Source organism: Cetorhinus maximus, chromosome 5, assembly GCF_964194155.1.
Source record: "Cetorhinus maximus chromosome 5, sCetMax3.hap1.1, whole genome shotgun sequence".
Taxonomy (NCBI): domain Eukaryota; kingdom Metazoa; phylum Chordata; class Chondrichthyes; order Lamniformes; family Cetorhinidae; genus Cetorhinus; species Cetorhinus maximus.
Window position 1 is genome coordinate 118,426,034 of NC_135883.1, and position 16,815 is coordinate 118,442,848.

The 16,815-nt window shown below is 40.0% G+C and overlaps 1 protein-coding gene across 4 annotated transcripts in view; it reads left to right on the forward strand.

Annotated features, from left to right (window-relative positions):
• Positions 1 to 16,815, forward strand: part of hbs1l (HBS1-like translational GTPase) — a 171,197-nt gene that overhangs the window by 144,859 nt on the left and 9,523 nt on the right. For all 4 annotated transcript variants that reach the window (XM_078542377.1, XM_078542379.1, XM_078542378.1 and 1 more), the window contains 6 exons: positions 459 to 605; positions 727 to 801; positions 1,584 to 1,701; positions 1,839 to 1,907; positions 5,280 to 5,384; positions 10,436 to 10,526. In XM_078542377.1, the coding sequence (XP_078398503.1) occupies positions 459 to 605; positions 727 to 801; positions 1,584 to 1,701; positions 1,839 to 1,907; positions 5,280 to 5,384; positions 10,436 to 10,526 (605 nt within the window). The remainder of the gene's footprint in view (positions 1 to 458; positions 606 to 726; positions 802 to 1,583; positions 1,702 to 1,838; positions 1,908 to 5,279; positions 5,385 to 10,435; positions 10,527 to 16,815) is intronic.

Here is a 16,815-nt window from a genome sequence, read left to right on the forward strand (position 1 = left end):
CACAAGGGTGCTTTGGCCAGTGAAGAAGCATTTTTGGGAGCCTCTCCCATCCCTCTGCCCTCCTTAAGGCTCCCTAACTCTCTGTGTAAGGTTATCCAAAATCATGCTGACATGCTGGCATCCCTTTTCCATCTGTCCATCTCTAACCTTGGCCAGAACAATATTACCAAATGTTTAAACCTTTTATGGCTTATGGAATAAATATCAATGCACTTATTGCATCCTGTTCTACTCCTTTTTAGCCTATCTAGTTGGCATTGCAAAATTAAACAAAATTGAAAATACCATAAAAACAAAAATCACTGAAAAATAAAGTTGGCATTTTAATAAAACCTTCAAAAATGTTTTTATATGTTCTGTAAAATGTTAAAAAAGTATATGTATTTGCTAAGCTTGAAAATTAAACTATGTAAATTTTGCAGTAATGTTGTATTGTCAATTTTCTTCCTCATCTCCAGGCTGATGTAGCGATTCTAGTTGTAGATGCAAGCCGAGGAGAATTTGAGGCTGGATTTGAGGCTGGTGGACAGACTAGAGAACATGCATTGCTAGTTCGTTCACTTGGCGTAACACAGTTGGCTGTTGCTGTTAATAAAATGGATCAGGTAGCTCTAATGAGTCAATGTCTAGCACATTACCTCAATTCAGTTTATACCACAGTTTCCTGTGTCTCATGAGAAAATGGTTTCTTCATCTAACGGTGGCAGTTTTTGGTTGATATTGCAGGTGAATTGGCAACCTGAAAGATTTAAAGAGATTTCTAATAAACTTGGGCATTTCTTGAAGCAAGCAGGTTTCAAGGTAAGATGTCCATGTATAATAAGGCTGCCATATTCCATTTTTTTCTATTGTAATACAAAATGATTTGTCAGATAAACAGATGCATAATTGATATGCTATAAAATTAAATGCCTCGCATTTTAACACTACTGCTGACAAGTGCTTTCATTATAAATCTTAATTTAACGTCACATTATAAAATGCTTCCTCTTTGAGTCATGTGAGAGCTAAACAGTAAAATTCAGTTTCTGTGGCAGCAGTGAAAACACAAGATATGAATGATGTTTTAAAAAAATACAAAAACAAAGCACAAAGGTTTTTTTCTTAATTACAAATATTTAGAGTGTATTTCAATTACTTACCTGCTACTGAAGTGCTTCTGATACAGCTGATCTATCTTTAAGATAAATAACATCATATGAATACCTATCAGACCCACCTTTGCTACAAATCCTCAGGCATTGTTTATTTTCTGTCCTTGCTTCCCAAAGAAAAGGAAAATCGGCATTACATTCCACTATTGGGCAGAATTTAACAATTAGCGTATCGAAACTTCTTTTCATTGCACAAAGAAACGAAAGGATTAGCGTTTTATAAAATTAACTTAATAGGAATACTTTTGTTATTTTTTAGGTATGCCAATTTTCCTCATTTTAATGTTTTCTTTTATGAATTCGGATAAAACAAATAATTGAAGAAGAAATGCTCTCCTTCATCACTAAGTTTTTAAGGGAGAACCAGTGCTCCGAAAATGTAAATGTAAAATCTGCAATGTATAATCTCTGGACTTGCGTCTTTATTAGGATTCTGATGTTGCTTACATCCCTACAACGGGACTGAATGGCGAGAATCTAACCACCAGAAGTCAAGTACCTGAACTCAAAGTCTGGTACACTGGACCTTGCCTGTTGGAACAGATTGGTCAGCTTTATGTGATACTTTATTTCTTCCTTCATTCTGTTTTTAATTGTATTTATCAAATAAATTTTAATACAATCATTCATTTCAATGGGGTACACTGATGGCTGTATTTACTTCAATATTTCCTTTTCATTTAGATTCTTTCAAGTCACCACAAAGACCAGTGGAAAAGCCATTTAGATTGTGTGTGGCTGATGTTTTTAAAGGTTTGTGTTTAAAAAATTAATGCTTGACTTGTCCCATTGATTTTGTACTTTTGAACACATCCACATGCATTATAAGTTCTTTCTTCCATGACTCAGTCGGTAGCACCCACGCCCATGAAGAAAATTGTGGGTTCAACTCCCATGCCAGAGACTTCGACTGAAATTCCAGTGCAGCACTGAGAGAATTTTGTACTGTTGGAGGTGCCATCTTTCAGAAGAGATGTTAACCTGAGCCTCCTTGTACACTCTAAAGTGGACATAAAAAATTCCATGGCACTATTTTGAAGACAGCAGGGGAGTTATCCCCTTTGACCTAGCTAATATTTATCCTTCAATCAGCATCACTATAACAAGCTATCTGACCAGTATCATATTGCTGTTTGTGGGAGCTTGTGTGCAAATTGGCTGCTGTTTTGTCCAATGTTACAACAGTGACTATACTTCCAAAAGCACTTGATTGACTGTAAAGCACTTGAAATGTCCTGCGGTTCTGAAAGGTGCTGTATCAGGTATTTTGTATCTTTCTTTTTCTTTTTATCATTCTTGTCTTTTGCATATCCATAGGTCAGTTCTGCTGAAGTTAGTTTGAACATCAGAGACATGCACTAACCTTTTGAAATTATTTTCTAATGTTTCATTATGCTACATGTGAATCCTCTACCTCACTTTATGGAGTATTCAGCTAACATTATCACCTTTTTTAAATGTTGTCTATAGCAGATTGTCATATGGAAACATTGTTAGCTTAATGTTTTCTGAATTTTAAAAAAATCTGTACGCGCCATGTTATTTTGAAACTTTCCTTCAAATCCAAGCTGTACCTAATGATTTTGCAGATACAAGACAAGTGCGGGTAATGTGTACGAATCAGTGTTCTTTTTAACATATGTTGGTTTATTCAGCTTAATTAGCACATAATTTGAAATCATGACTTAAGTAGGTAACTTGGAGAGCATTCAGTATTATCTTCACCACTGATGTGAGCAGGAAATTTTTTACTACTTTGGTAAGAGCTGTTCTTGTTTCTCAAAGAGCTGGTGAAATTGACTTGCAATCAATGCAAGAAAACTTAGTTCAATAACTGTGACCCTCTTCCCATATTTGTTGGTAACTGCAAAACTGTTAACGAGGTAGAACAGTAGAGAAAGTAGGAACATTAGAAATAGGAGCAAGAGTAGACCATACAGCCCCTCAAATCTGCAATGTTCATTAAGATCAAGGCCGTTCTTCTACTTCTACTCCATTTTTCCACCCTATTCCCATATCACTTGATTCCTTTAATTTACAAAAACCTAGTGATCTCAATCTTGAGTATACTCTATGGCTGAACATCCATAGCCCTCTGGGATAAAGAATTGCAAAGATTTAATTAGCATTTGAGTGAAGAAATATTTCCTTATCTCAGTCCTAAATGGCTGACCCCTCACTTTGATTCCAAGCTCTAGACGAAACAGCCTCTCAGCACCTGTTCCATCAAGCCCTCTAAGAAATTTATATGTTTCAATGAGATCATCTCTCATTCTTCTAAACTGCAAAGAGTATGGGCCAATTCCAACTGTCCTCAGGGGACAGTCTTCTCATCCCAGAAATCAATCCAGTGAACCTTTGTTGGACTCATTGTAAGGCAAGGAGGAGCACAGAGTACCACAGATGTGGTCTTACAAAAGCTGTATATGATAGCAACAAGACTTCCTTACACTTATACCCTAAACCATTGAAATAAAAACTAACATGCCATTTGTTCTCCTAATTAATTCCTCACTGAACCTGCACATTAACTTCCTGTGATTCAGGTACAAGGGCTCAAAAATTCCTCAGAATACCACATTAACTAGCCTGCTTTATTTTCTTCCTACCAAAGTGGATAACTTCACATTTCTCCACCTTACATATTATCAGCCACCTTCTTGCCCACTCACTTGACTGTTGATTCACTTTTCAGTCTTTTTGTGTCCTCTCAGCTTGCTTTCTCACCTAGCTTTGTATTGTCCATAAACTCAGGTATATTTCACACTGTCTCTTCATCTAAGTCATTGATACTCATTGTGAATAGTTGAGCAGAGGGAAGTAAAATAAAGAATTTTAGTTCTGAAATAGTTTTATGCTGGTGGAATAGGAAACTTTTGTATCAGGGTGCCATAGAATTTCTTAAGGACCTTGATAATCAGCAGACCTGAAGAGAGGTGAATCAAATTTGGCAAAATGCACCTTTTAGGATCTTAGTTAATGACCAGATCTATAAGATAATATAAGCGCATCACTTCAGATATTGACATCTAAGAATTAATTTCAGGCTGTGTTAGTAGACCTTCAGGTAAACTGAATACCTTGAATTGCACTTTATTGGGAAATTGATTATACAGCCTGTCACCCACAGGGCAGGTCAAGAACTGAGCAGTATACTAAGCATATTTCTTGAGATGTTGTTATTAAGACAGCCCTCATGGTATTTATTAATGATGGAGAAGTACTGAACACCATTATGCAAATGGACCTGTTCCAGGCAGTTAAACTTTGACATCTCTTATGTAAGATATAGATCTGATTGTATTTATGCGGAAAGAACTTCAGAGAGCTTGCTTTTTGACGCTATAGCTTGGGAACAGGTCCACTTCTCAGGTCATGTTATCAAGAAACGGCCACACAAAAAAAGGAAGTAAGAAAATTGCGTCCAGACCGTAACACCTTCCAAAATACCTAACTTTTAGTGTACCGCATACATTCCTGAAGTTCAATTACTTCTGCATAAATACAGAGAATTCCATCCCATGCTGCCTTAAACCTCGGCAGGATTCCAAGTGTCTAACAGATATTGATTAGAATGTATATTTACAGGCACAAAAACACAGCACAGTTCTTTCCAATGGTAAATTCTATGACTTTTATATGTCAAACTGTATGTCTGACACAAATCAAAATGAGAATTGACAATGACATTGTTTCTGATTTTCCCTCTTTGCTGCAGAGGAATCGACTGGCCTGGTGCTGTTCTTCATTTCTTTTTGCAGCAAGGTTGAATTTGACAGTGTTTTATCTGGCCACAGATCTAAGCCAGTAGTGATTGAACTTGGTCTTGGTGCACCTCTCTTAATGCATTTAGGAATACAGGGGCCTTGTTATGTTCTGTGACTCTCTAATACTTGAATCTGGAAGCTTACATAAGTTTGGTACATTGAACCTCCATGTTTGGATGGGGGACACATTATCTAGATTAACTATGTTAAATGATACAACATTAAAAAGCTCCAGAAGCTTTTTGTTGGAATGGTAGGTGCAAAACTGCTTTCTTTGCTATGAAAAATCTAGACTAAATTCTTAGTCACTATAGTTACTTATTCAACAGTAACTTGTTGAATCATTCCCATTTTGCAGATCAAGGGTCAGGATTCAGCGTTACTGGTAAAATTGAAGCAGGATATGTTCAAACTGGAGATCGACTGCTGGTTATGCCTCCAAATGAAACTTGCACTGTTAAGGGTAAGTGAAATTGTGAATGCTTGTTAGGTGGCATCACAGGCCTTTTCTTGAGTAGGGGGTAACAGTGTGCAGTCAGTATCAAAATTAGATAAAACAAGATTACAGTTTTTAGTTTAATGGGAGAAAGAAATTATGAATTAAATGATGTATGATTTCATTGAAACTCTTAATTTTGCATTAGAATATAGTTACACATATTTTGACAGATGTAAGATAACTCCATACTCAAATGATTAATGGTGACCTGAGGCAGTGGCCTGAGTATTTCATTTGTTCAAATTCAGCAGCTGGTTGAGTCCCCAAAATTATGTACATCTGAGCTTTATAGTTAGCATTTTTCGAGGCTTGATGAGAATAATAAATGCCCACATATGAAATTAAAAAAATAATAGCACAGCTGCTTTCCTCGTGCAACAGGATATTTATTGGTAGGTGTAAAGTGTTTAAAATAAATTAAAGGTGAAAGGCAAATTGTTAAAATTGACACAAAGGTACAGATCTATGTATTTAATTTGTGATAACTGATTTAATTTAGAACTTGAATCATGTTGAAGAATATAATTGGTTTTGTAATTATGCACGATAATTTTTAAGACAAAAACAGAAAAGTTCCCATTTCTTTCTCTACCACTGGTACACTGTTTCACTCATTATGTGGGGCAGTTCTCCAAATCGTCTGTTGATGGCTTTTAGCACTATTATTGTCTAAAAGATAGTTAACTTAAATGTGGCAGCCAGCTATGGTCTAGTGCCAGCTTTGTGAATATAGCAGGTATATATGTCCTTGTATCAAATCTATTTTCCCTATTTTATTTCCCTAAAGACAAAGGTGATGAATGTTTGCTTGGGTATTCCCTTCTGTTAGCTGTACCTTAAAAGCAAGAGGTGCACATTGTTTATGCTGTTTAACAGGTTTCCAAAACTCTTCCACTGAAGTTACAACAGACAAGCAGGAGATCCCCCATGGAAATTCATCCCCAGGATCTCATGGGTATAGCTGTGCCAGCCCTGGTTATCCAAATAACTGTTCATGTTCATGGTTCATTGAACCTTGACAATCAATGTCAATAGTCTGTACAATCATGAGTGAGGTAGCACATGGCCAAACCGTGATCCTGCCTTTATTGGAAATCCACACGTATGAACTTATCAGCATAGGTCACTGATATATATCAGAAATTCTGCTGGATTCCCTCTGGCTATTCCTGGCTGTATGGTTGACTACACTTTCACACAATTTGCAGACCCCTGAAAACTTGAAGGTGCCCTATCTTTGGAGTTTGTGTCTTTTAGGTTTCTTGGTGCTGAGGTGGTGCACGCATTGAATTCTGAAGATCATGAGGACATCTCGGCTCAACCAGTTACAAAGGAAGTTACTAAATGTCAGGGTACTTTGTAATTGGAAGTGAAAAATATAGAAGAAGAATGCCAAGAAACAATTTTTTTTAGCATCACCGGTGAAATAAGTTTGAGGCAATTAGGGTTTGTCATTTTGCATCATTATCTTATTAATGTGGAATAAATACACATTGACCTGAATTTTTCAGATGGCAGTGTCTCCTTTCCTGCCATCTGAAGAGCCAGTGGGGAACACACCCCTGCTGACTGAGTGTCCGCAGCCATTTCACGTTCAAACAAGCTTTAAGTGGCTGCCGGCGGGACTTCCACCTCTCATTTGGGAGGAAGTCCTGCTTTAGAGAGCTGCCGGCCAATCAGATTAACCGGCAGCTCTCCAGTCCCTGCAGCCACAACAGCTGCAGTGGACTGAAGAAGATGTGCACAAACGTGCCTGAGCTTATGATGTGAACTGAAGGACAAGGTAAGTTTAAGGGTTCGCAGGGCGGGGAAGGTAGGGAAAGCCTGGGAGGGGGTGCAAAGGGGAAAATCCGGCCGGGGGTGGGGTGGGAGCGGGTGTGGGGGAGGGAGGTCAGCGGCCACTGGACCTTACGGGTTGGGGGGGTGGCGCCCGCAGTCATAAGGCCTTCTGATGATGAAGGCCCCCCCAACCTTTCCGCCTGAGATCTATGCCCATTCATTTTTTTGACTTCCCCCATGCCAGTTAAATCCTCTCACCAGCCTAAAATTGAGGCTGGGCAGGAAACGGCCCTTAAGTGGCCAATAATTTGCCAGTTAAGGACCTCATTTGGTGCAAGGACGGGCTCTCCATCTGTGGCCTTGTCCACCCCAGCATAAAATCATTGGATGGTCGGGGCGGCCAGGAACCCAGAGAGAATCTCATTCGTTCAGTTTAACCCACCAACAGGGGAGTGTGAAATTCTGGCCATTGTGTATGCAGAACTGTCATCATCATTCCTGATGCCTTTTACTGACATTTCAACACGACCTTTATTTGACTAAGGACTGTGGAGATGGATGAACCAAAGTGTGTTTTGCTTTCTTCAATCCTGTTGGTCCAGAGCATTTTCTGTTCTCACTGTTATGACACAAAAGCTCATTGATTCAAAGTAATAAAATATGTCAGGAGTATTAGAAACTTTTGGTTTTATGGACAGTTTTAGAGCTTAAAATTGATGAAAGTTTATTATTTCAAGTCCTTTATGTTAATAACTTTTGTTAGAAGCAGATAATCATGTTTTGGAATGTGTATTCTTTTGTGGTGAGAAGTTGGGTTTAGTTGTTGCTAGTTCTCTATCCATTCTGTGAAGTGATGATCAGGGAAACTGCCGAGCTAGTTGGAGTTAAGTCACACTCTTGTGTTATCAGTTTTCATTATTACATTATTTTGATGTATTTGTATGTCAGTTATATCACACTATTGATTCTGTCATAGATATCAGACATTAGCTGAGCTGTCTCACAAATTTAGGACTTGTACCTTAGAATATTTTTTTTAAAAGTCACCTGCTAGTTGGCTCTCTGTGAACAAGGTTTACACTTTTATTTAGGGTATGCCAACCTCAGTTTATTTTCTCTCAACTTTTTCCACTCCTCTTCCATCCCTACTCCACCTTGTGGTTATATACCTCTTGCAGTCAACCTGTTCTTAGGTTTACACTTGTGCTGCTTTCGAGCCAGTCTCTTGGAGCACATGAGACTGTCTGAAAATGTTCTTCCCTCCACCTGCAGAAGTGGCTGGCCTTTGCTTTGACTTTGACAGTAACACTGCTGACATCAATAGTTCGGGGTATTTTGTGGGATCAAAGCTACATTCTACTGTTCCGTAGTACATGCTATTGGTACCTCCTTTGCACCACTATTGCAGAGCACATGAATAATGACAAATATAAGTTACAAGGTAACAGCAGTGCTAACATTTCATCCACAGCCTTATTGTAGCAGCCAGTAGTATGGCATTGCAACTGAATGTTTGGAGCTGATTCTCATTAGCTGTTTCAGGACTAAACCTCCCTGAAAGTTCCTCAGTATTCCAGCAGCATTGCACATTGTTAATTGAGCACTGTTAATGTCAATATTAATTTAACATGTGCTAGCGCTTTGTGAAAAATAAACAAAATTGAATGACAAAGGAAGTAGCTAAGTGCTGGAATGCTTTCATCCAGGCCTACCTCAGAACAAAGTTTCAGATAATAAGATAAAAGCAAAATACTGCGGATGCTGGAAATCTGAAACAAAAACAAAAATTGCTGGAAAAACTCAGCAGACCTGACAGCATTTGTGGAGAGAAAGAGTTAACGTTTCAAGTCCAAATGATGATTCTTCGTTCTGAAGAAGAGTCATCTGGACTCGAACGTTAACTCTTTCTTTCCACAGATGCTGTCAGACATGCTGAGTTTTTCCAGCAATTTTTGTTTTTGTTTCAGAAAATAAGATACAGCTGCACAGCAAGCAGCTCAATATCCCCAAAAAATGCTGAAGGGCCAGAAAACTAATTTCTACATAATATGAAAATTGATTCCCTTTTGAAGAAGAAGGATATGTTTAAAAAAAAATTACTCGGTGAATATGTTTGAAATGGTTACAAATTGCAAATATTTACCTCACTGCGTAGGCATGATTGGGCGTTTCAAAAATATGCTGATCTATTCGTCAGATAGATAAATAGTGAGAACAACCGAAAGAAGACTTAAATTCTTCTGACCTGTCATTGCTTTGGCAAGATCATTGCTATGAGTTACTGCCAATTGATTCATTCAGAAAGATGCTTATATGTCAGTTTTTGTTATGTTTTGTTAGTTTTATTTTAATTCAATACTGAACTGTTTATACACCGCTGTGTTTGATGCGTTGTGTCGTCATCAGACAGTTCTTCAGCAAGCTCAACTGTTAATTAACTGAAGGTGCTGTGTGGCCACTTTGATTTCTAATTAAATGACCCAGTATCAGTAGAGAAATCATAATTGTCCAAAATCAAAATAATTTAAGGTTTGGAAATGTCTAAAGAAAAATATTATATCCAAGATTTGGCTAGTTTCTTAATTATGTAGGTTTTAAAGTTTTGGACTGCCGAGGTGCTGATTTTAAAGAGGTTTGATGCTGGTTTAGCGATGGTTAGTGATAAACGGTGTGAGGTTTGTGGTATCAGGTGTGGTAATGTGCACATTCACTTCATGTTAAAAGTGGTAAGCTTTCTTTTGGTTTACTCATTTATGCCATAACTCCATAAACGGGCATTAGCTATTAAAACGTTCAGTGGTATTTTTTTACGTGATGGGAAGCAGTTACTTGCTGCCAAACAGTGTGACCTGATGAAAAACATAACAGAAAATTCTTTTTAAATATCAATCAGGAAATGCTGCGTAAGAACTAGTGAAACGTGAAAAACAGAGTAACGAACAATAAGTGGTTTCATGAGCAGTTTAAACTTTGTTAATGAATTTGACCACTTTCAAATACAAATTGGAGGCATTATGCAACATTTGCAAATCTGATATGCTTTTCTCACGTTATATCAGTATAAGTAGGATGCTGTGTAATGGTCGTTACAATACTGCACATTCATGTTGAGAAATTATGACTCAGATTAGTGTCAACCAAGTTAAAAACATTTTAAATGCACATTTCACTGATATTACATTCTGTGTCATAACCAAGAAAGCTGACTATGGGGTTACAAATTTACTCATTTCCAGGAATTGCCTTACACGATGAGCCACTCGATTGGGCAGCAGCAGGGGATCACGTCACTCTCACTGTGACTGGTGTGGATATTATAAAAGTAAAGTAAGTTTTTGTTTTTTTTGTTATCCTCATTTAGAGATGTCATTTTTTGTAACTCCTTTCATATAGCACAAACATACCAGCTCCTTCCAGCTTAAAATAAATTTACATATATTTTTTAAAATTACTTAAGGATACATTCCACTAAGAGAAAAGAATAAACCAGCTGACAGTGAGATACCATGAGTTAATAAAGAGAGAAGGATAAAATTGAATCTGAAGAAAAAGGCATACACTAAGTACATAAAAAATAGAGAGAATGAGAAAAGGGAATGCAAAGAACTTAGGAAAGAAGTTGTAAAAAAAAAAATTAGGCAAAGTGGAATTATGAAATGAAATGATCAAAGTATTAAAGAAATAATAAAATATTCCATAGATACATAAAAGAAAATTAAGATAAGGATAGGGCCACTAGGAATACATAAGATAAACTCTCAGGTACTGACAGTGAAATGGCAAAAATAATGAAGTTATTTAGCCTCCGTTTTTAGCAGAGAGTTTAATATGGTGGACATGACCTTACTTAAAGAAACTTGTGTCTGCTCTCTCTTACTTAATGTATGTATGTGTGTGTGTTTTTATATATATATATATATATATACATTTTTATTTTATTTATATTATATATTAAATATATGTATAATAGAGCATGGAATTATGGCAGAGGGCTGGCGGACAATAAATGTTGTTCCTACATTCAGAAAAGGAGATGTAACAAATCCAGGGAACTATAGACTAGTTAGCTTAAAGTCAGTGGTAGGAACAAGTTTGGAATATTTTCTTAAAGATATAATAGAAAATATTAGTTTAAAAAATAGCCAGCATGGAAGTACAATATCAAAATTTGTTGATGACACCAAGTTGAGGGTGTAATTCATACAGAGGAGGGATTTTTTTTTCATTTGCCGGATGTGGGCTTTGCTGGCTGGGCCAACATTTATTGCCCATCCCTAGGTGCCCTTGAGAAGATGGTGATGAGTTGCCTTCTTGAACTGCTGCAGTCCATGTGGTGTAGGTACACCCACAGTGCTGTTAGGAAGGGAGTTCCAGGATTTTGACCCAGCGACAGTGAAGGAACGACGATATATTTCCAAGTCAGGATGGTGAGTGACTTGTAGGGGAACTTCCAGGTGGTGGTGTTCCCATCTATCTGCTGTCCTTGTCCTTCTAAATGGCAGTGGAAGTGGGTTGGGAAGGTGCTGTCTCAGGAGCCTTGGTGAATTCCTGCAGTGCATCTTGTAGATGGTACACACTGCTACAACTGTGTGTTGATGGTGGAGGGAGTGAATGTTTGTGGATGTGGTGACAGTCAAGCAGGCTTTGTCCTGGATGGTGTCAAGCTTCTTGAGTATTGTGGGCTGCACTCATCCAGGCAAGTGGGGAGTATTCCATCACATTCCTGGCTTGTGCCTTGTAGATGGTGGACAGGCTTTGGGGAATCAGGAGGTGAGTTACTCACCACAGGATTCTTAGCATCTGACTTGCTCTTGTAGCCACAGTATTTATATAGCAAGTCCAGTTCAATTTCTGGTCAGTCATAACCCCCAGGATGTTGATAGTGGGAAATTCAGTGATGGTAATGACATTGAACTTCAAGTGGTGATGGTTAGATTCTCTCTTGTTGGAGATGATCATTGCCTGGCACTTGTGTGGCGCAAATGTTACTTGTCAGCCAAGCCTGGATATTGTCCAGGTTTTGCTGCATTTGGACATGGACTGCTTCAGTATCTGAGGAGTCGCGAATGGTGCTGAACATTGTGCAATCGTCAGCGAACATCCCCACATCCCCTAATGATGGAAGGAAGGTCACTGATGAAGCAGCTGAAGATGGTTGGGTTGAGAACACTACCCTGAGGAATTCCTCCAGTGAAGTCCTGGAGCTGAGATGACTGACCTCCGACAACCACAACCATCTTCCTTCATGCTAGGTATGACTCCAACCAGCAGAGAGTTTTCCCTCTGATTTCCATTGATTCCAGTTTTGCCAGGGCTCCTTGATGCCACACTTGGTCAAATGCGATCTTGATGTCAATGGCAGTCACTCTCACCTCACCTCAGTTGTTCAGCTCTTTTGTCCATGTTTGAACCAGGGCTGGAATGAAATCAGGAGCTGTGTGGCCCTGGCCGAACACAAACTGGGCGTCAGTGAGCAGGCTATTGCTAAGCAAGTGCTGCTTGATAGCACTGTTGATGACCCCTTCCATTACTTTACTGATGATGGGGAGTGGACTGATGGGGCAGTAATTGGCTGTGTTCGATTTGTCCTGCTTTTTGTGTACATGACATACCTGTGCTATTTTCCACATAGGTAGATGCCAGTGTTGTAGCTGTACTGGAACAACTTGGCTAGGGGCGCGGCAAGTTCTGGAGCACAAGTCTTCAGTACTGTTGCTGGAATATTGTCAGGCCCCATAGCCTTTGCACTATCCAGTCCCTTCAGTCATTTCTTGGTATCATGTAGAGTGAATCGAATTGGCTGAAGACTGGCACCTGTGATGCTGGGGACCTCTGGAGGAGGCCGAGATGGATCATCCACTCGGCACTTCTGGCTGAAGATTGTAGCAAATGCTTCAGCCTTATCTTTTGCACTGATGTGCTGAGCTCCCCCATCATTGAAGATGGGTATATTTGTGGAGTCTCCTCATCCAGTGGGTTGTTCAATTGTCCACCACCATTCACGACTGGATGTGGCAGGACTGCAGAGCTTAGATCTGATCCATTGGTTGCGGGACTGCTTAGCTCTGCCTACCAGTTGCTGTTTATGCTGTTTGGCAGGCAAATAGGAAAGGCTGAACAGACTGGGGCTCTTTGCATCAATGAAAGAGGTGACGTTATGGAGGTCTTTACAATTATGAAGGGGTTTGATAGAACAGACATGAAGATGTTTCCATTTTAAAAAATTCATTTATGGGATGTGGGCCTCGCTGGCTGGGCCAGCATTTCTTTCCCATTCCTAGTTGCCCTTGAGAAGGGTGGTGGTGAGCTGCCTTCTTGAACCGCTGCAGTCCATGTGGTGTAGGTACACCCACAGTGCTGTTAGGAAGGGAGTTCCAGGATTTTGACCCAGCGACAGTGAAGGAACGGCGATATATTTCCAAGTCAGATGCTGAGTGACTTGTAGGGGAGCTTCTAGGTGGTGGTGTTCCCATCTATCTGCTGCCCTTGTCCTTCTAGGTGGTAGCGGTCATGGGTTTGGAAGGTGCTGTTGAAGAAGCCTTGGTGAATTGCTGCAGTGCATCTTGTAGATGGTGCACACTGCTGCTACTGTGTGTCGGTGGTGGAGGGAGTTAATGTTTGTGGATGTGGTGCCAATCAAGTGGGCTGCTTTGTCCTGGATGGTGCCAAGCTTCTTGAGTATTGTGGGAGCTGTACCCATCCAGGCAAGCGAGGAAGTATCCCATCACACTCCTGACTTGTGCCTTGTAGATGGTGGACAGGCTTTGGGGAGTCGGGCGGTGGGTTACTCATTGCACTATTCCTATAGAATCAGATATATTCCTATAGAATCAGATATTAATTTAATCAAAATCTCTTGTGTATTTAGTGTCACAAGCTATGAATGTAACATTTTGCTGAGAGATCACAGTGCCCTCGATTGTAGAAAGTTGCCCGATATATTCAAGAGGTAGAATGCAAAACTTTTCCAACATTATCAATTTAAGTTCGTCAATAGAAACACAAACTTATATATGTAGCAGCTTTATCATAAAGACGTGTCCCAAGTTGTCACACAAGTAAAGTCCAACAAACAGACATTTCCAGATGCTCAAAATGAAGGCACAGTTCAACTAGGCATCACGACCATTAGTTGATGTAAATTACTGGCTTGTTTGTACCTTTAGGGCGAAAATGAGAAACGGAGCTACCAGTGTAATAGAATTTTAAACATGGACCTACTATACTATAGCTGCACAGGTGTCTTTGGGGCTGCTTTGTAAAATTTGGTGCAAGAAATCCTGTGTTCATGGAAATGCAGTGCATTGCTCGTGCATTGGTTTTGGAATGCAGCTGCACTGTCATAATTGCTAGCCTAATGTAAGAAACGCTTTTAAAATGGGAGTGAGTAAATAATTGAAAAAGAATTAATCAGGTGATTGTGGAGAAAGGGCAGAGGAATGACAACAGTAACAACTTGTATTTGTATAGCGCCTTTAACATAAAATATCCCAACGCATTTCACGAGCATTATCAAACAAAATTGGACAAACCACATAAGGAAATATTCTGGCAGATGGCCAAAAGTTTAGTCAATGTTAGGTTTTAAGGAAAAAAATTAAAGAAGGAGAAAGAGATAGAGAGGTGGAGAGGTTTAGGGGGGGAATCCAGAACTTTTAGCTTCTATGCAGCTGAAGGCACAGCCACCATTGGTGTGCATGAGGGTATTGGGGGAACAAGACATGTTGCAAGTGAGACATGGGCAGCAGAGTTTTGGATGACTTCGTTAATGCAGGTTAGAATGTGAGTGTGTTGGGATAATAAAGCCTAGAGCTAACAACAGCATGAATGAGGGTTTCAACAATACTTGTGCTGAGGCAGAAAAGGGGTTGGGCATTGTTACACTTAGTGATTGGATATGTGGCTGGAAGTTCATTTTGAGGTCAGATATGACACCAAAATTGCGAACAGTCTGGTAGTTCTGTTGAAGGGTCATGTGGACTCGAAACGTCGATTCTTTTCTTCTCCACCGATGCTGTCAGACCTGCTGAGTTTTTCCAGGTAATTCTGTTTTTGTTCTGGTAGTCTGGTTAATGGCTACTTAAGGGCCTCATGCCAGTGCAACCTATATTCTACCAGCAGTGATTGGGATGGTGGGGGTTGCCACATTGGCAGGCTGCCAGGTATACCCTGGTGGTCTTCTGACGTTCTCGAGTTCAGTTGTGGGGGGCGGGGGGATGCCCTACTGAACAGGGCACCCTGTATTCCATGGAGGACCCTCCTACCAGCAAGGGATGCCCCTGCTGGAAAAACACTCCTCTCTGCCCTTAACAACAACTTCACCCCCTCTCGCTGAGGCTTGCTTGACTGGCCCCGGTGAGCTCATCCCACTCACCACCTTCTCAGGTCTCCATTGCTGATTGGGGATATCTGCAAGGGGATTATAGATAGGTTGAGTAGTGGGTGAAAACTTGGCAGAGGGAGTTTAATGTAGGAAAGTGTGAGGTCATGCACTTTGGTAAGAAGAATCAGAAGGCAGACTATTACTTAAATGAAAAGATACTCCAAAAAAGTACAGCACAGAAGGATCTGGGTGTTCATGTGCATGAAACACAAAAGGTTACCATGCAGGTGTAGCAAGTAATTAAGAAGGCAAATGGAATTTTGGCCTGTAGAGCTAGGGGGTTGGAGTTTAAAAATTAGGAAGTCTTGTTACAATTGTACAGGGTGTTGGTGAGGTCGCACCTGGAGTACTGTGTGCAGTTTTAGTTCCCGTATTTAAGAAAGGATATACTGGCATTGGAGGCAGTTCAAAAGAGATTCACTAGGCTGATTCCTGGGATGAAGGGGTTGACTTATGAAGAGCAGCTAAACAGGTTAGACCTTTATTCATTGGAGTTTAGCAGAATGAAGGGTGATCTTATTAAAATGTAGAAGATTCTGAGGGGGCTTGACAGGGTAGATGTTGAGAAGACGTTTCCACTAGTGGGGGAATCTTGAACTAGGGGACATAGTTACAGAATAAGGGGACACTCATTTAAAACTGAGGTTCAAAAGAATTTCTTCTCTCACAGGGTAGTGAATGTCTGAAATTCTCTACCCCAGAGAGTTGTGGAGGCTAGATCACTGAAAGCATTTAAAGAGGAGGTAGATAGATTTTTGAAATATCGGGGAGTTGAGGGCTATGAGGAGCTGGCATGAAAGAGGAGTCGATTCCTGGGGCAGATCAGCCATGGTCTTATTGAATGCGGGGCAGGATTGAGGGGCCGAATGGCCTACTCCTGCTTCTATCTTTTATGTTCTTATGCTGGTCCAGGTCTCTCCATCTGATTGGCTGGCAGCTCTTGGAGGTGTAATCTTCACCTTCAAAGCTCAGGAACCTGAACGGCAGGCAGGTAACTGCCTGGTAACCATGTAATCCCAGAAATGGCCATGGTGGGGTTGCCACCAGCTTTCTGGCTGGTGATGAGGGCCACTGCGCAGTCATTAAATTCAACCCAACAATGACTTTTGTCTTCCCAATATTTAATTCGAGGAAATTTCTGTTTATCCCATATTGGATGCTGGGAGAAAGACAAACAATTTAGAGACAGCGGTGAGGTAAAGGTAAACTTCAGATAGGTGGAATGGAATTGCA